We start from the raw sequence: 21,208 nt of genomic DNA on the forward strand, positions 1-21,208 counted from the left end.
GGACATAGCTAGTGACAAAAAATATTATTATACAACATATAATTGAACCATGAATACATATACATCATTTACCATAAAATAAATCTAACTTCTAAAAAAAAAAAATACAAATTGCTTTCTTTTTTATTCAGGAAATAAAAAAAAAAAAAAAAAAAAGGCATTTCGTGAATTGATACACTAAATGCAAAGAAAAAAAAAAATCAATTTCTTCATTTAATTCACGAAATAAAAAAAAAAAAACCACCTATTTCGTGGATTGTATCACGAACTGCCCATTTGGGTCTATAAAAAAAAATACCATTTTTGTTCAATGTATGCAAAAAAAAAAACCCATTTTAACTCCGGAATTAATTTGTGTTTCATCAATGAACCTATCCAGGGGCGAAGTTGACTCTTGTATTGTGTCGAGAAAAGACATACATGAAATCATTCCTTAAAGAGGTTTTATTATCATTGAATCCCGAAATTGAATCCCAATAGTAGCTGCTGCGCAAAAGGCTTTATGAAACCACAACAGTGGAAGTATGATTATGAAAATTGGTCCACAACAGTGGAAGTATGGCTGTAACCATTATAAAAAAAAATTAAAAAAAAAAAAAACAGCGAAAGTATGATTGATTCTGTTTGATCGAACAAAAATCCCTTTTTAATCTTCACGGATTACTTCACTTCAGCCCTACTTGTGCTGGTGGTAACTAACATTTGTCTCATCAATGAAACCAAAAATATCTTGTACGTCTTATTCCCTCCCATCCATCTGCAAAACACCACCTCGTACCCACTCCACATTTGCCCATACATGGCAGGTCCGTGGCCCCTGCACCCGATTGCCATCTTAAGTACTATCTAGTGCAATTGATTAGGGTTCAGAGGGAGAAACGTTGTTTCAACGATGAAGACCCTACAAAATCTTCCACAGCATATGGAAAATGCATCAAGGAATATAAAGAGTAAAAGAAGACATAGCAGCTATGCTAGCTTGTAGGGATTCTACCAAATGTATAGGCCCAAAACATGGGATAAAATGTACTACAAGAACAACACACCTCGTGTAATCCACGAGTGGGGTCCGAAAGACCCTCGGCTCAAGAGAAAGCATGACAAAAGGGGTCAAATAAGAAATGCCGAAAGAAAAGAAGCAATGACAAAATACTATAGCTAAGCATTATGAAGAAAGTAATAGTAATTGCAAACTAATACAATAAACGAAGTACAAGAGACAACATATAGTCGAAATACTAGAATACTACTACCATTACCAGTATGAAAAGGTAAGTAGGACAACACTCAACTACCTACTAACCATCTACCCTAATCTGTGTTCTCCATAACCGCCTATCTAAGGTCATCCTCTCGATAAGCTGCAACTGCGCCATATCCCTCTAATCACCTCCCCCAATACTTTTTTGGCCTACATCTACCTCTCCTGAAACCGTCCGTAGCCAACCTCTCACACCTCCGCACTGGGGCATCAGTGCATCTCCTCTGTACATGTCCGAACCATCTCAGCCTCGCTTCCCGCATCTTATCCTCCACCGAAGCCACTCCCACCTTGTCCTGGATATCATCATTCCTAATCCTGACTCTCCTAGTATACCCACACATCCATCGCAACATCCTCATTTCCGCAATTTTCATCTTTTGAACGTGAGTTCTTGACTGGCCAACGCTCCGCCCCATACAACATAGTTGGTCAATGGGATCAAAAGTAAACAATGCATATGTGTAGTAAGGATATAAATATATAACTATTTGTATATACATAAAATAATAGTAATAATTAAACTTTTCTACTCGTGACATTTCCCGATCTTCCATAGAAGAAACACTATGCAACAAAACTGGATCAAATACAAAGCATTAACATTTACATGGACAAGGGACATACCTAAGACAAAAAACACAATGACATCCTCCAGGGTACCAAATCTTTAGGTAGTATAAGCTGTGTAGTGGAACCTAATTTAAAACTTTCTACAAGTGCTGATAAACTAGAAAACATATCATTTACAGAAACTCCCTGTTTTTTCTAGACCTCCTGAGATTACTGGGGGTAATTGATACAGAATCTACACACAGCCCACCTTTGGAATGTGTGCAGTCAATCTGTTTCATCGAAAATTTAACTTCAGTTACAGGATCTGACCCACTGACAATAAAATCACCCACCTTGTACTCAATCCAGCATCCACGCTTAATATTCCCTTTTGCATCATCTTGTTCGATGTCATGGAGGAGGCACTCACAGACTGCGCGCTGTCCATCAGAAGTGGACAGTTCAAAGCGAACTGGCCCCAAATCCCATCCATGTGTGTGCTCAAAGTTGGAAACTCGTCGGCCTAGTCTCTTTAGGAATTTCCCGATGTGGATCCTGAATGTTAGTGTGTATATATCCGGAGGAAAAGGAAACTTCACTGATCCACTTACTTCAAACCACCAGACTTGTTGGCAATACGCCACAACCTGGAACCTGCAAGAAACTATCAGCTGAAAATTAGAAATGTAGATGTTTATGATATCTCATTGTGTCTTCCAACAGCTAAATGTTTACAAGTGGTCAGAAACAAAGTTGTTCGACAAGCAGATAACAAGCCTACGGGAAAAAGATATCCCAACTACTTCCATGTATTTAAATGGTTTAGAAGAGGAGAAACCGGCCAGGTACTAGCAGAACAGAACCTTCAATGCCGTCCCTGCCTCCTTACCCCCAAAAGAAAGTTCTTTTCGAAAAAAGAGTGGTTATTACTTATGTCTGTACTGTACTACTTCATGAGCCATCAGATATTGTGTATCAAGATTAGAAAAGGAAAAAGGTTCAAACCATCCATAAAAATGGATTTATCAGTACGAGCTACCGAATTAGCATGAAATGATAGCATTGTCCAAACAATCTCCTATGCCGTCATCTGATACTTCTCATGCCTTGCAGAATTTAACAGAACTACACCTATTTGTCTCGAAGGAAACACTGTTTGCTTTTAACAAAGATTAGGATAAACATGATTCTCAACGTTTTTCAGATATAGGACAAGCAAAGGCACTGGCCCTTTGGGTTGTATACTTTTCAACAGTAAGCTTATTCATTGAAGATTGAGTTGATGAAAAGAAGAATTAACAATTCCCATGTTCATCGTCCAATCAGCTCATATCAATCAAAATTAGAAAAATACGAAAAGAAAATTTATACTTTTGAACAAACAAAGGCTGTCACAAACATGGGGTCATAGAATTCCAAAGTTTGATTGAGTTGCTTCAAACACAGTTTTACAATGGATAGCCATAATGTATGGAGATAGGGAGTAATGGTGTCTTTACTGAAGTCCTATTTTGAGATGCTTTAGGGTAGGGAAGAGTCAACATTTCCATATCTCTCGGTACGGATTCCTAGAGTTCGGAAAAAAGTGTATTTTTAAACTTGGTTAGCTGCGGGGAGTGATTTTGACAGCTAAAAATAATTTGAAAATGAGGAAGATTACGTATATTAGTTGGTGCTTTACGTGCAAAAGCTAAGATGGGAACCACCTCCTTTTAAATATGGCGTCACATTTGTGGTGGGAACCATTGAGAAGGTTCGGTCTTCAGTAGGTGATTCCAGGCACAGTTAAAGAATGTTTATTGGGCTCTTAGAAGAATGGATGAGAAAACATAGAACGTGGGATGTTGCTTCTAACACTTATGCGGACAGTCAAGAGAGTGAAATAGGAGAGCTTTTAAGGGAGTAGAAAAGGATTTGAATAGCCTGTAAGATTGCTTTTTGGTGCACCCATGAGGTCCCTATTTGTATAGAAGATTGTTTGTTGTTTGTAGAAACCATATCTCTTTGTGAGTTAGAATACCATGTGGGAGGAAAAGGTAGATATAGAGCCACTAATAACCCTTTGGTTCAAATATAACCACTGATAACCCTAATCTAGTGTAGAAGCTATTATATGTCTTCATGCAATACACCATATATATTAGCAATGAAATCGAAAAATTTCCACTCAGACAATCTGGTCCTGCATGTGATGGGGGTTAATGAGAAGAAAAGGCTTAACTGAGAGAGCTAAAATGACTAACTCTCTGGTTGGTTCCTATCCAATTTCGTCTCAAGTTCAATAAATCTACCTCATTTTTGCATGTGTCACTGACAGCAAATTTTATACCATGATGCACAAGGAAACTCAGTTTCAAATACTGGGGTCAGTGGGGAAAAAGATTACCTATCAATAGCATTACAGATAGTATCCGACCAGTTTAAGAATCTAATATAATCTCAACAGTGAAGAACTAAGCTTAATGATGATATTGTTGGATATGATTTGAACAAATAATAGATTAATCTAACCTTGATTCATCTGTTTGAAACCAGTTCCAATGTCTCCTGTCTTCACTACTAGTTATCGACATTGCTTTTGAAGACATTGACATGCAAATCCTTCCACTTACTCTGTCCAACCATACTTCCTGTTAGTTCCCCATGTAATGAAAAGTACATTAGTAAAACAAATAATCACTATAAATGGTGCCTAAAATTTGTAGTAAGTCATAAGCATAAGAAAACACAATGAAATTCAACTGCTCCAAGAAACTTGACATTTTCCTTTTTTTCATTTTATTATATTAAGAACCCCCAACCCCCCCCCCCCCCCCCCCCCCACGGCCCCAAACCCGGGTTAAGGAATTAACGGGGCCCTTTTCCCCCCTTTGATTCCTTGGTGACTCGAAGCCTCTAACTCATGGTTGGAGGTCGAGGTGCTTCTCACTGTGCTCTCCTTCCCTCCTCAAAGCTTGACATGTTTTACACTCCCTTTTCCCCAGTTCAAGAACGCAGATGGAAGGCATTAGAGAAAGGAGTGTATCCATACAATCAACAACCTACTTAAGCAGTGATAACTCAAATTTCATAATTCCTTCCAATAAAAGACATAATATTTGAAAAATATAAGTCTAAACAAATTCTCAGAGATTCTCACACACTATACCGTGACCAAAATCACAAATAGCCAACAATCAATCTCGTCCCAAAAATGACCAACATCAATTTTGACCCAAAACACAATTAACAGCTACCCATTTACCATCAGAATAGAGAATATCATATAAAATCTCTAAATGACAAATGACAGATTATTCGAATCCCAGCAGAGCCAATGAAGCTGAGTGGGTGTCTGCGCATTTTAAAAAAAGGTGAAATTTGAAAAAAAAAAAAAATTGCATTTGGGAAAGAGTTGAAATATGGTAGTACTCTATTTGGAAATTGGAGTTGTGTTTGTAACTGAATACAACTTGAATTTTTGTGAGTGATTTGGAGTGAAAAATGTGAAAACAGGTATCCAAATTGAAGTTAAACTCCGGAAAATTGCAAGAATTCTATGTCCAAACATGATTCTGGAAAAAAGTGAAAACTATCCAAGGCCAAATAAGTGATTTAATCTGACTAAATGGTGCCTAAAATTTGCAAGTCATAAGAAAACACAATGAACTCAATTGCGCCAAGAAACTTGACATATTCCTTTTGTTCTTTTAATTATATTAGAAACGTCCAAATGCCCACTAAGTAATTTAATCTTGCCTAACCATTTGCTGACTAGCCGGTACATTTCCAGTGGAATAGTTGAGATACATGCAGGATGGTTATATCAAAAGAATAACGAAACCCAAAAAACAAAAAAAGAGCAAAATGGGGATCATAAAGAAATTAGGATACCTTATTGTCATTATCAAACGAAACAGGGCGAGAAAGAAGGGCAAATATACACTTGTTAGAAAGACCAGCATATCTCCAATGAGGCAATAAATCAAGCATGTGTTGGTAATTAAGAGGAAGTTTAGATTCCCAGACGGCATCAGAAGAAGCAGCACCACGAAATGCACGGTTAAGCCTAGCTAGATTACATATTTCTGGTGGCGTTAAGTACATGAAAACAAGAGCCACGCAACTTTCCGGCATGTCGCCTAACCCCGTTACGCCTGAGCCGTTATCCGCCGTGTTCGATAATGACGCGCCCATGCAATTAAGGAGGAGATGGAATTATTCTTGCGATTTGCTTTTCTTATGTTTGTTAGAATATGCTAGCTTTTCAATTTTGCTTCTTTTCAGAGTTTATACCGTTATATTCACGTCAAATGAAATGACATGTTATTCCCATTATTCAACACAACTCTTTTTTTTTTTTTTTAATTATTTTTATTACATAGGATTAGGGAAGGAAAAATGGGGGAGGGGATTATAATGTGGGGATTCGAACTCTCACCAATAAGGTGAAAGTTACGTGACATGTATTTCTTTTTAATATGTTTAAAAGAATATCAAATTACTATTAATAAGTATCGTTCAAATATTGAATGACTTTTATACCCTTAATAGACTCTAATCCTATTTCTTTTCTATAATGTAAATGTACACAAATGTAAACTACTTCATTAGTTGTGTAGTCCAAATCAAATTGTGGTTTATTCGTATCTTAACAAAACAAAAGAAAAAAAAAATCGTATATATCACAATTCCTATCCTATTCCCAATCAAATTCTTGAAAACAGTAGTTTTCAGAATCAAACACCAAGGTTGGAGATTATAATTATTTTGATTTTAATTAAAGTTTAATTGTAGTCAATTTTTCAATAAAATTAATTACTAAAAGTTTTAAGATTTCATTATTGAGGCCTGCTTTGTGTTCCGTTTGTGCTTGTTCTCCTTTTGATTTTTTGTTTAAACTTAATTTCTTTTGTTATAAAAGCATGAATATAAATATTGGTTGATCAAAATATTCTTCCAATATTCTTGTTTCCAAGTTTTTCTCGGTTTCTTTTTTATCTTTAAAATTTAAGATAGGAATGCCAGAAATTGCTTTTACATCGCGAAAACTAGAAAAATTATTTTTTGCGTGATCAACTTTAAGTTGGATGACTTTTCGTTTAAAAATAATAATAGAAAAGTGAATTTTCTGTGATAAACTCAAAATTGGATGACCATCGATTAGAATATTTTGTGGGAATCAATACGAATATGGGATATGCGTAAATAAAATAGGAGGATGAGAAAAACAAGAAAACTCCCATGAAATGAGAAAATTTTAAGCGATTTATGTCCTTTGTGTGTACCAATCAACGTTCATTAATTGGTGAAGTATGGTAGTTGTTGAATTAAGAAAAATAACTTTCAGTTAATATTTGGAGTATAAATCGCTATAATTTTAAGCGAAAATTCCTATTTCATGGGAGTTCATCATGAAAACTCCCATGAAATGAGAAATTTTTAAGCGAAGGGAGCACTTGGTTTGTTAAAAATAAATATTATATTTCATTTTGTGAAAACATAAATTTGTTTACAATAAATAACTATATATTCTTAAAACTGAAAGATATTTTCATGATTTAGTTTTGTTAAGTTAGGATTCAACACTTATATGTTTGTAAAATACAATAAGTAGGTATATGATTACTTAATTCCTAATATCGGACTATTTTAGTCGCAACATGTTTTCATGTGTGGAAAACAACATACATACCAAGATCATGATTCTCAAAGAAATATTAAGTGGATATAATCTTATACTATAGTAACATTTTTGTTATTTAAATTAATGTAATACAGAATATTTTTTGTGATGGTCAAGGTTGACAGAAAATATTCTAGTATAATTGAAATATGTGCAAGATGCAAGCATAAAAAGAGGGGAAAAGATAAAAAATACCCCTAAACTATTCAAAATAAATCGATTTTGCGATCAATTACATTTTTTGCCTAAGAAATATCTCGCCATTGTGTTTTTGGGTCAAAAATACCCAACAACTAGCTCAAAAATATCTTTCCTACCGTCGCTAAAAAAAAAGGCCAAAGTTATAGATGGATCCCTGAACTTGTCCTGATTTTTCATTTAAACCCCCAACTGAGGGTCGTACCATATGAACCCTTCAAGACAACTGTTAATGTGCCATTTAAACACCATTATTGAGGTGGCAAAGCGCGTGCAATGCACTGCTCTAAAAGGGCGTGAGATGCCAATTTTTTCCTTTTTAATTTTTTTAATCATTAAAAAAACTTATTTTAAAACAATATAACTAACAAAAAAACATTTTAAAAAAAATCCTAAAACCCAGCTCACCCTCCCCCGATCCGAAGCCGGAATCCACAGCAGCTGCCGTCAATTTTTTCCGGTGAAGCCGGATTCCACCGCCGCCGCCGGCGTCGCTCTTCTATTTTGCTTTGTTCAAATACAGCAAATTCGAGCCCTTAATGGACCAAAAAAATCAATCGTACATGATTTCTCCATTAACCAAAAAAATAATAGTCCTTTGAAGTAAACACACAAAAAAACCCTTCATCCAAACACACCTCTTTACTTTTCTTGCTTTTCCTCTTTCTTCCTGCTACTGCTATTGATGTTTATTGTTTTTTAAAGTAAATTGTTTAGAAGGAAAAGAATTAGTTGGGAGTGGGAGGATGACGGATGGCTAGTGGAGGAAGAAGAAAAAGAGAGGAAGGAGAGGGGCAGTGGGGGCGGAAGAAGATGACTATTTTTTTTTTTTTTGGTAAAATCCTTTTATTTTTATTTTTTAAAGCTAAAATCCACGTGGCTCCGTCTTATTTGTTATTTTTGAGTGTGAATTACACGCACAATTTGTGTGTTGCTGCATATTTATTTTGTGTTTAAATGGCACACTAACAGTTGTCTTGAAGTGTTCATATGGTACGACCCTCAGTTGGGGGGTCTAAATGAAAAATCAGGACAAGTTCGGGGTCCATCTATGACTTTGGCAAAAAAAAAAAAAAAAACAATTTTACTCTTAGACTATTCCAAATGTAGCAAATATTGAGATCATAGAGAAATTTGGGTACCTTATAGTCATTGTCAAACGTGACGGGTCCAGAGAGAAGGGCAAAAATACCCTTTTTGGAAAGACCTTCATATCTCCAACGAGGCAGTAGGTCAAGCATGCGTTGGTAATTAAGAGGAAGTTTAGATTCCCACACCGCATCAGAAGAAGCTGCACCGCGAAATGCACGGTTAAGCCTAGCTAGATTACATATTTCCGGTGGCGTTAAGTACATGAAAACAAGGGCCACGCAACTTTCCGGCATGTCTCCTAACCCCGTTACGCCGGCAGTGAGGCCCGAGCCGTTATCTGCCGCGTTGGATAATGATGCGCCCATGCAAATTCCCTTCTTTTTTACGTATTTGGGAAATAGGGTAATTTCGGGTCAATTCATGGTTTTGTTACGGCGGGGGTAACGGTGGAAGTGGGGCGGCGATTTGTAAAGGACGGAGGAGATGGAATTTTTTCTAAGAATTTTTTGCTTTTGTTATGTTATTCTCCATTTTCTAAAAGTTCTCTGCGTTTGGTCACGTTAAAAGTATGTGCTTGCTAGCCTTTTTAACTTGATTCTTTTGGGAATTTATACTGTTATATTATATACACGTCAAATGACATGTTATTCCAATTATTCAATTTGTTTGTCTAGTTTTGTTTTGATAAGGAATTTAAAAAGGTAAAAAAGGCTCTTATATCTCGTATTCTTAAATTAAAGATAAATAGAATATCTTCAAATATTTTTTAATCTCGTGATCTGAAACATATATCACGTGGAAAGTTGAAATTAAGAGTTTCGAAAAAAGGATTTTTTTTTAAGATAAACTAAAAAGTAAAGCAGCACAAACAAATTGAAACGGAAGGAGTAAAAGAATTTTACTATTCATAAAACATCATCAATTTTTTGTTTAGGAATTAGGTTAAACTCTAGAAGGCTTGAAATATTCATGACATGAGGATGATGCTCGTAGTAGTTGCTAACAGTTATCACTAATTAATAAATGGTGACCAAATAGTGTTTGACACGTATTCGTTATGGATTCGAGTTTAGAACTCTACTACAACTCATTTTTTGTAATTGTTTAGTGAATTTTTATATTATTAATTTTTTTATTAGGAAACTTGTCGCCGCTATCCTTCAAGTGCACACAGAGTAAACTTCATTCCATTACCGTTTCTATAATAACCTGCAAATCACACAAGAAAAATAAACCGTACTAGGCAAGCCTCGTGAGACAAGTTCGGCCGAAAAACATGCAGGGGATTTTAAACGTGAAACGTCTTTTTTGAGATATTACCTGCTCAACCAACTCAGACACCTTTACGATTATAATATTTCATAATAAACTAATGCGGTAATCAAAATATATAGTAAAGTTAGGAATAGACAATCCTATGTGGCATGCTTCTTTGCCCTCCATTCCTATTTATCTTTTTTTTTTTTTTTTTTTTTTTTTTGAGAAAAGACATCATTCCCCCCTCCCCCAACTTGGCACGAAAATTCAATTTAGCAATTATACTTAACTTCTAATTATTTACCCCTCTAAAGAACATATGTTTCAATTATTTTTCACCCTATAAAAATAAGACCACTCTCACAATGTGAAGTGTAGTACACTCGCGTCACGTCATTGTCACATCATTGCCATGTCAAAAATTACCAACCCTTCATTTATTTTATTTTATTATTTTTTCTCTTTCTTCTTCTTTCTCCTCATCCTCACCACACTTGTAGCAACCACCACCACCGTCGTCGTCGCCGCCGCTGCCACCACCATAACCACCGCCTCCTTAAATCAAGCCAACTGAAAAAATCCATCTTTGTCAAAAAAAATCTTTTATTAATCATATTTCCACTTTAATTAATTCCTAATCAATTATTAAAATTCATAAATCACATTTTTTCCAACATTAACTTCCACCCACCTGCCCCCACCCACCACCCTTTTTTAATTATATATATATTTTTATATATATATCAGCGGGCCCACGTTTTTGTATTTTTCACTCTCTTAATTTTTTTTTTTTGACTTTTTTTTTGCTACGTCAGCATTTAGGGTTGTAATTAATTAAAATGAAAGTTGTTAAGGGGGTATATAAATACAACTTAAGTTTAGTTGTTAAACTGAGTTTTCGTGTCAAGTTCAGGAATGAAATGATGTCTTTTCTCTTCTTCTTTTTTTAACATTTTTTTGACAATTTTTCCTCATCTATCCTATTAGTTTAGCTTATAAGCATAAAAATCTCTTCCCTTCATAATCATTATTTCTAATTAAACACAGCAATTAATACATTTTACTACCTATGCCTTTTCATCTTCTTAATCGATTGTTTTTTTTGGTCATTTTGCTGTTCATGAACAACCATTTTAATCTCCAATTAAATTGAATAATTAATACTACATACTAATGTCCATTTATGTGCCATTTTGTCTTCTAAGGTTCATCCATTATATAAGTTTATTATTAAGGTGAGAAATATAATGTTGTAACTCGTAGGGATCTTCCTCTACCGATTGGTTCATCTAGTTAAAATTATGCATAAAATGGAGTAGAACAATGGTCATTATTTGCTCATCCAGCAGGTTAAGAGAGTAATATTCTTTATTTTTGGTTGCATTTTGTTATGTTTTCTATGTCCTGTTTCGTTTGATGTGTTGGTTTGATTTTTTTTATTTTTATTTTGGATCTATCTGTTGTCGTTGGTGCTATTGCAGGTTCAAGATTGCTATGTGTGATAGTGGTTGGTGTCAATACATACTTTGTACGTTGTTTGGTAGGAGAGATATGATGGGATTGAATTATTAGTCTCCAGGAATTTGAACTATTCTATGTTTGGTTGATGGGATAACTCTTTCCGTATCACTCAATTTCATCTATATGAGATAAGTTATCCCATATAGATGGTAAGATAAATTATCGTGGAGAACCTGAAAAGACTCGGTAGTTTTCAGATGAGGATCAAAAAGAGTGTGGGAACTATCATAATTCAATTAAATATGTTTGGTTTCTTTTATCATATATCTAAATAAATTATGTACCAATTTTTTTTATTTTGTCCGCTTTTTAGGTGTTGTGACGGCAATGAAATACCTGAATTTTTTGGATTTATAACTTCGAGGTTCTGTATTACATGTGTGGTCCATTAATTATTTGTTATTATGTGTATTGAATAATTATGAGCAGAGAAGGAAAGCAGAAAAGAATTGTCAAGAAGAAGCCAACATGAAATGAAGAAACTGTTGGAAATATGCGGAAGCAAACATCCAAGATCATATTCTTACATGTAAACTAGACAAATATAATCAAATTCGAGATTGTAACACTAACCTTTTGAAGCTGTTGCACAAGTTTTCAATGACGTCCGTGCTCTCCAGGTCTACGATCTTCTACTGTGTTTCCTGAACTTTTATGAACGTAATACTTGAGTGGCAAGTATTCGGCTAGAGAACAATAATATCCTTAGGGTTGAATGGCTTTCTTTATATACACACGTTTTTAGGGTAAACCCTAGCAAAAAACGTGTAGCCCTTTCCTAACCCACCAAGGATATTATTTTTTCCTTTTATTTTCCTTGTTCTAGAATATTCAGGCACAGCAGGGACCACAGATTTAATAACGAGGCTTCCTATTGTGGTATTAATTCGGAATATGAATGAATTAATCTTACCACAATAAATTACAATTTATTCCACTAGAAAACTGTAATTGCACTCCTCTGTTTAATTTCAAAATCATTCATTAAAAAAAACATTTAACTCCCCGTGTTAAGATTACAGACACCAATCAAATAAATTAAATTGCTGACAATTTAACTCATCGACTAATTTAATCCTTTATACTTTTGCTTAACTTATTTCACGTGACGGATACAAAATCTACCTGCAGGGTTTTCACATGAAAACTTATAAGCATCCATAAAGGGGTATCATCAATCTCAAGGTCGAGACACAGATTCCATCAACTAATTGTCATTTCACAAATGCACTTCGCCATTATCCAATTTACCATGAATACATTAACTCGCAGTTGAGTCGTACCTTTTTATGAATCAAAATAATGAACTAAGCACACTGATCATAACAATCATATCAAGATTAAGAGTATGAGAACATTTAACGAGCTAGAGAGGTAGTTTTATATATTCAGCACAAAAACACTTATCTCTACTTGGTCCGTCCAATACACACAAAAATGTACTAGCATAAGAAGTTGGAACATAACCATCCCCATAATCAAGATAGATTATATTTTACTCTTATGCTACAATCATCAAGATACTTTGCCCAATTTCATCTTTGATTGTGAACATTAACTTTATAACTTATAAGAACCGACAATTTAATCTTCTGCGCATGAGCTAAAACTCCATGCACTAAATCGTCTACTATATAAGTAAAGGGCACACATATGAACAAATGATCTATTTAAATTAAGACTTTATTGAATTGAATAAATAAATAAACAATTGTTCCAAAAGAAATAAAAGAATAATACTATAATCAAACCGCATGGTTAATAGTATATCCTAACAGAAACAAAGGTGAAAGCGAAGGCAGTGAAGAAGCATCCCAAAATGGTGATTTATGTTGCAGCCACCCGTTCATATTTTTGGACTACTAAATGTTGAATACCATGAGATGAACTTTCATATAAGATGTCTGCTAACTATGAGAGTATAAATATCATCTTATTACCTTTCATAAAAAAATTGTAGCGGTTTATACTCCAAATATTAACTGAAAGTTATTTTTCTTAATTCAACAACTACTATACTTCACCAATTAATGAACGTTGATTGGTACACACAGAGGATATATGAGTTTTGGAGGTTGAGTTATGAGGAAATAGTGGTTGAAGCAAAATTCTTCTGAGCTTTCATTAGTTTATTTAGTACTTTTGTTTTATTTATTATTTTCTGACGATGTTATATTTTTTTTAAATTTTAAATATGAGTAAATTTATAATACTTCACTATTCACCATTTAGTATAAAATGTACTATTAAGAGTTTTTTCAAAACATCAATTTTGAATTACTTTAAAGAGTTCAATAAAGTTATTTTCTTGACAGGTATGTATTAATCCCCTTCTTAAAAAAAAGGTAATGTCCAATACAACCTTTTTGATAATGGAAGAGTCATTTTATTAAGATGAAGCTAGAGTGTAATATTTGAAGTTTTGACTTCCATTTTCAAGTGCTTAAAAAGACTTTAATTACACTATCATTAAAAGTATAAAAGATGAGACCACATTAAGATATACCGGTTATAATATGCTATTCATATTACATGTTGTAATATATACACTTCACGGTAGAATCACAAAGATATATTTGATTAAGGAATATTAGCTTTCTTATAAAAACTAATGAAATATTTGGATTTTTGCTCACGACCGTGCAAAATCAATTCCTATGTGGCACAGCTCTATGGCCAAGAATCCTATTTATCTTTTTCTCTTTTTTTTTGATTTTTTATATCATTTTTAATTATTTTATTTTAATTAAAAAGTCATCTCCATAACTCACACTCCTTCATCTTCATAATTAACTTCTACTCTTAATTAGTATTAGTAATTAATTTCATAATTCATAATTTGATGTATAAGTTATGATATATATATATATATATATATATATATATATATATATATATATATATATATATATATATATATATATATATATATATATATATATATAACTAGGAAATAGGAGAGTGATGTGGCGCCTCTGTTTAGCCAAGAATCCTATTTATCTTTTTTTCCTTCTCATTTTTTGACAATTTCTCCTTCTTCTCTATTTTTTATTTTACAAAAACAAATATATCAATTACTCCTCCATTCATCCATATTAATTGATGTAAAAACTTAATGGTCTTTATTTCCATTACTCCCACAACTCTTTTTTACAATAACCTCTAAATAATTAGTCTTTACTTCCATTACTCCCACAACTTTTTATTACCATAACCTCTAAATAATCAATTGCCATGATCATGACATTATTTGATATTCCATATTGTAGTCCTATAAATAGAAGTATTGTAAGACTTTGTTGCAAAGAAAATTATCACATTAGTCAAGAATGTCACCCTCTTAAAAGCATCACATATTGTAAATTTATATTTTCTGTTTCGTGAGATCCTACCTAAGGTTATCCATTCATTCCATATTTGAAGTACGTAGTAATGTTGTTATATTTACTGCAGTATTATATTCATGCTTTAGTTTAAGATGAAGAAAAAGGAGGAGAAGACTCATGAATGATGATCGACTTGTAGGAGTGGATAATATCAACAAGAGCTCGAAAAATTATACATTGATTCCATATTTTTTTTCTTCTATTTTTATGATTAACATTGTAAGAATGATGTGTATTGTATTATTTTCTTCTTTATTTTTTTTGTATGTTGTTTTTTTCTTACATTCTTACAAATTGCTTGAAATATGAAAATTACCATCATATTATTGGAAGTGCTTTACATTTCTAATTTAGTAAATATATATAATCTCTTCTATTTATATTATGTTTAATAAATTATTTATGTTTTTTTATGACCGCGCGAAACGCGGATAAATTCACTATTCTGAAATAAAACAATAATATGTTATAATGGATTATATTGCACTGATATTGTAAAAACTCTTTATATTTGATATATATGACTTAAAAGTATATTCTCATTAATCTATTCGATTGTGGTTTTCACAAGCAGTCCAGCTATTGAGGTGGAGAAAAAGTATACATAATACGTGGTCATGTACTCGCCCCTATACAATTCACAATAGGGCATATCTCTAAAAAATTATAATTTGTTATAAAATAAAAACTATGAAGTAAATACACAGAAGAAATATGTAGAGAGAATATGTAAAGAGATATCAGATTATTTTCCTTCTACTCTCTCAACATTGCATCTGTGCATCCTATTTATAGGAGCAACATACAAAGGATTAATATATTTAATTGACATGGGATATTTTGGGATATTTATAACTTAATGGATATCCACTACTTGGGATATTTATAACACTCCCCCTTGGATGTCCATTAATAGATGATGTATCTCGTTAAAACCTTATTAAAAAAAAAAAAAACTCTGTGGGAAAAAGTCCTAATGAAGGAAAAAAAGAGTGCACATATCTAGAAATACGCTTTGAGAGTTGCCTCATTAAAAACCTTACCAAGAAAACCTAATGGGACAAAACTTGGTTAAGGAAAAAAGAGTACAACACGTATTTCACTCCCCCTGACGAAGACCAAGATTCAGATGTCGGAGTCTTCGCATTCCAATCTTGAATATCATCTTCTCAAGAGTTGAAGTTGGCAAAGATTTAGTGAACAAATCTGCAGGATTTGTCACTTGAACGGATTTGTTGCACATCAATATCACCATTCTTCTGGAGATCATGTGTGAAAAATAACTTTGGTGAAATGTGCTTTGTTCTATCTCCTTTTATGAAACCTCCTTTTAATTGAGCTATGCATGCAGCATTATCTTCATATAATACTGTGGGTATTTTTGTATCACACTTCAAGCCACATCTTTCTCTGATGAAATGTATCACTGATCTCAACCACACACATTCTCTACTTGCTTCATGAATAGTGATTATCTCAGCATGATTTGAAGAAGTAGCAACAATGGACTGCTTGGTCGATCGCCATGATATAGCAGTACCTCCATATGTAAACAGATAGCCTGTTTGAGATCGAGCTTTATGTGGATCAGATAAATAACCTGCATCTGCATAACCAACAAGATTCCGTTCCAATGTCTTCGTGTAGGATAAGAGCTATATCTTGCTAGCGAATTAACAGAGAACGCTAAGTCAGGTCTTGTAGCGTTAGCAAGATACATAAGTGCACCAATTGCACTAAGATATGGTACTTCAGGACCAAGAAGCTCTTCATTTTCTTTTTGAGGTCGGAACAGATCTTTACTCACTTCAAGTGAGTGAACAACCATTGGAGTACTTAAAGGATGCGCATTGTCCATGTAAAAGATCCTTTTTGTGAAATGTTCAATTTTCAGACCAAGACAGAGTTTTGTCTTTCCGAGATCTTTCATCTCAAATTCTTCCTTCAAATATTCAATCGCCTCTTGGAGCTCTTCTGGAGTTCCAATGAGATTTATGTCATCAACATAAACAACAAGTATAATGAACCCTGATTTTGTTTTCTTAATAAAAACACATGGACAAATGACATCATTTATATATCCTTCATTTATCAAGTACTCACTTAGGTGATTATACTACATGCGCCTTGAACCAAATATGAGGGGAGAATTTATCAAAATTTATTGATCTAAAACATACAAGTGCTATTGAATGCAATATATTATATCTCAGACCAACATCTGAAACTCTGTTCTCATAAGCAATGGTTTAGTTGTATTATGGAGGCATTTAATGCCAAACCAACTGAGATATAAACCGGCATTTATCAAGATGGTTGTCTTGATTACATATTCTGAAAATTGTGCTTCCAACTCAATCATTTTGAGCGAGCAACTTCGTAAATGTCAAACTTCCAGTTGACAATTAACATACATATGACCGTCTCATAGATGCATCTATTTAAGACATCACATTACAGGTGAAGGGGTCCACATTCACCTTATATATTTTTCAGAATTTTGGGGATTCAGTCCCAACATTAGCTGGTTTAATCAACTTATTATGAGAACAAGCAACACAAACAAATTCTTGAAGAATCTTCTAGTTCTTCAATATGTTTTTAATACTCAATTAGCACATCAGATTTAAATCAGGACGATCAAAATGGTCTTGTCAACTGACAAGACCATTTTACTATCACGAGTGCTATTTCTTTTAATAAACTTCTGGTTTACTATTGCATGAAATTATATATCAATAAACTTCTGGTTTATCGTGGTATGTGATCTTATCATGCTTGGGTAACATTTCACTTGTGTATTTCTTACCGGTAGTAACTTGAAGATATTTAATATTCCGATCATTTGTAGTCTCAATATGATAACCATTTTTATTGTTAGTAAACTTCAGGTCTACTACAGTGTTCCGATCGTACCAATTACGATCTACGATGAATGGTATTATCATATATAACATCTTCAAGAGACTTTAATTTATTTATCATGATCATATATTATTTGGACACTGCTAGTGTCATGATACTTGTAAATAAATAACTAGCTCTTCTGGAGCCTATGATCATTAATTTATATTACCAAATATTTCTTAAATACTTCTGGTACCATGAAGCAAATTTCAACACTACTGGTGTCACGAAATAAACATTGAATTCTAAACTTCAATATTTCAAACATCTCCTTCAGGGAGATTCATCATTAACATCTGAACATTTTGTATCAAAGAGGCAACCACATAGTTATTAATTCCTTCAGGGGAAAATACATTAATTGTTGTTTCCTTCGAGGAAATCAATAACAACTAACCATAATGTATTAATGTGGTTATAGTAGAACCATTCTACTCTGCTCCCTTTTCCTTAGAATGATACTTTGATAAAATTATTTAAGATATTTCTGCGTACGACAGGTACGTGTTGCTATGTCTTAATTTCATACCACCAAAATAACATGTATATTCCTTGTATTTTATCTCTCCAGGAGGCAGGTTATGGTATTTCTTCATTCACTTCGGGGAATGAAACCTGATTATTTAAATGTGCTTGAAATACGACGCTCATTAATAGCTCGTTATTTTGCTCAAACACAAGAAGACATTACTTCAGAGTATTTCTCAGATATTTTGGTAATTTTTTCTGCTTCAGGAGTAAAGTTTCAGAGTTTTACTGCTTCAGGAGTAAAGTTTCAAGTTTTACCACTTCGGGAGTAAAGCATATAATATTCAGAATATTTCTTCTCAATTATTCTACCTCTTCTGGAGATGGATCATGATATTTTCACAATCAAATGCACGTTTATATTTATAGGCTTTATTACATATTATCACATTCACTTCAGGGAATGGATCTATATTTATAGCTTATATCAAAAGTTCTCATTCTTCAGAAATGGAACATAATCATCTGAACGTGCAGGCCTTAAGCATATCAAATTGTGATAGCTTAGAATTTCTTTTAAGATATTGCTACTCTAGAAGCAAATCAAGGCATACATATGATGTAGAGAATTTTTCTCTAACACATATTCAATAGTGGCCATAACAATACATAGAAAATATTGTCACTTTTCGGTGACCTTTCATTTTGCTATTAAGGGATATGAAATTAACATCATAATCCCTCTTAAAATATTGTTCTTCTGGAACCAAAGACATATAAATAGCCAAGCGAACCATTGAGCTCCCCGAGATCAAACAAATCATAAAGTGAATACCATCAAATTTGTTGAATTCTCATCAGTACATAAAAGAACAACGTTTGGGTATTATCACTTGATTATCATATAGACATGGATTACGTACTGCCATAGCTATGCTTATTATGATTACTATACTTACTTGCATAGTAATCCACATGATTCAACTTAATTGAATAAATCACTTACCTTGATGTTGTATTTAATTTGAAATAATTAAACCTGGACAGCGAAGAGGTTCTGCACCTGGTGCCAATTTTCATGTTTGGAGGTTATTGACTCAGTTGGTTAGAGCTTCGTGCTGATAACGTGTTATAAAATAAAAACTATGAAGTAAATACACAGAAGAAATATGTAGAGAGAATATGTAAAGAGATATCAGATTATTTTCCTTCTACTCTCTCAACATTGCATCTGTGCATCCTATTTATAGGAGCAATATACAAAGGATTAATATATTTAATTGACATGGGATATTTTGGGATATTTTGGGATATTTATAACTTAATGGATATCCACTACTTGGGATATTTATAACATAATTATTAATCTAAGAAATAAACTCTAATAGTGCGAGCTGATATTATAATTACTCTATTGTTCCTTTCATCTTTCTTTTACCCGTCAAGCAACCATTCTTGAAACATTTGTAAAACTTAATAATAAGAAATAAAAGCCTTCTGTCTTAGAAAATAAACTTATCATAGTGAATTAGAGATAGCTCCAGTGAGAGAGGCGTCAACACCATATAAGAAAATTAACTTTTTTTTCATTTAAGTAAGTTATATGATGTAGATTATATCGCTATCTTTTTTTTCTTAATTCATTGTTCATTCATCAGAATAAAATAAAATGAAAAACCAAATAATCAGAGGAAATTTTTTGTCATGTGCATAGTCAGAGGCGGACCCAAGATTTTGACGCAGAGGGGGCATCAATGACCACTGCCTTAATATAAATATGTCACTTATCATGTGAAAGTTTGGTGTGCAACTCTTTGAAAACTTAATAATTATGATAAGTTATTGGTAAAGTAGTAGTATAAAGTATAAACTTCAAAATTGGAAGAAACGAAAATAGGTTTAGAACGGAAACAAAACAAACTCAATAAAATATAGAAATAAAGATGCTGCAAGACTCAAACCTAGGTGTCATATAAGGACCTAGCAAGCGAGACTCAAACCTAGGTGTCATATAAGGACCTAAGGGGCACAACAACCAAATGCACCAAAGCAATGGATATCTCTGAAGGGTCCTTTTAAATACATATACATTCTTTAAGGTATATACAACATATATGTACAGAATATTCCCGAGGTTAGGGGGACACGTGACCCCTCCTAATAGGGTGGGTCCGCCCTTGGCATAGCATTCCTATTCTGTTTGTAAAAGAACTGGTAGGTCGTGTATCACGCTGAGCAAAAATGGGGACAAAATTATTAATGCTTTTTAATGAGGTCAAAATGAAAGGTTAGAACAACCTCTAGTTTTCGTTGATTAAGAGATAAAAAATAAATCTGATAAGACTCTTGGTTAAAACAACCTCTAGTTTTCTTTTCGTTGATTAAGAGATAACAAAATCTGATAAGACTCTTGGTTAAAACAACCTCTAGTTTTCGTTGATTAAGAGATTAAAAAAATCATCTGATATATATAGACTCTTGGTTTTAAGAATAGAGTTAAAATTTAATGCACCGACAGTTTAATTTTTTTTTGCACCATCAGAATATTTAAAAGGTAATTGCAAATACTTTCATTCAATAAGCATGAATGGGTAACTTACAAAAAAATATAAATAAAGTGCTATATATCCAGGGGCGGAGCTAGCATGGTAGTCGGGGGTTCGGCCGAACCCAGTAACTTTGGTCTAAACTCTGTATTGGTCTTTAAAAATTCAGTGAATATGTATAAATTGTTAATTTAGAACCCAGTAACTTAAACGAATTAGAATCTCGAATCCACAAGCTACAAATCCTGGCTCCGCCTCTGTATATATCATATACTAAAATGCAGTAATAATGAAATTATAATCTTTACATCATGAGTTTGTATCACATGTAAAATGTTTCTACATTAAAAAG

General features: G+C 33.3%; 1 protein-coding gene across 2 annotated transcripts; it reads right to left on the reverse strand.

Annotated features, from left to right (window-relative positions):
• Positions 1-1,741: 1,741 nt before the first annotated feature.
• LOC132607153 (F-box protein PP2-A15-like) lies at positions 1,742-9,364 on the reverse strand. 2 transcript variants are annotated; one of them, XM_060320993.1, is made up of 3 exons: positions 8,822-9,364; positions 4,328-4,446; positions 1,742-2,470 (listed from the first exon to the last, which is right to left on the reverse strand). In XM_060320993.1, the coding sequence occupies exons 1-3, from the start codon at positions 9,134-9,136 to the stop codon at positions 2,008-2,010; spliced, it is 897 nt and encodes a 298-aa protein (XP_060176976.1). In that variant the 5' UTR covers positions 9,137-9,364; the 3' UTR covers positions 1,742-2,007. The 2 variants fall into 2 exon arrangements, with proteins under 2 accessions (XP_060176976.1, XP_060176978.1); XM_060320995.1 differs by lacking the exon at positions 8,822-9,364 and adding an exon at positions 5,690-7,408.
• Positions 9,365-21,208: the final 11,844 nt, after the last annotated feature.

The sequence above is a fragment of the Lycium barbarum genome, chromosome 8, assembly GCF_019175385.1.
Source record: "Lycium barbarum isolate Lr01 chromosome 8, ASM1917538v2, whole genome shotgun sequence".
Lineage (NCBI taxonomy): Eukaryota > Viridiplantae > Streptophyta > Magnoliopsida > Solanales > Solanaceae > Lycium > Lycium barbarum.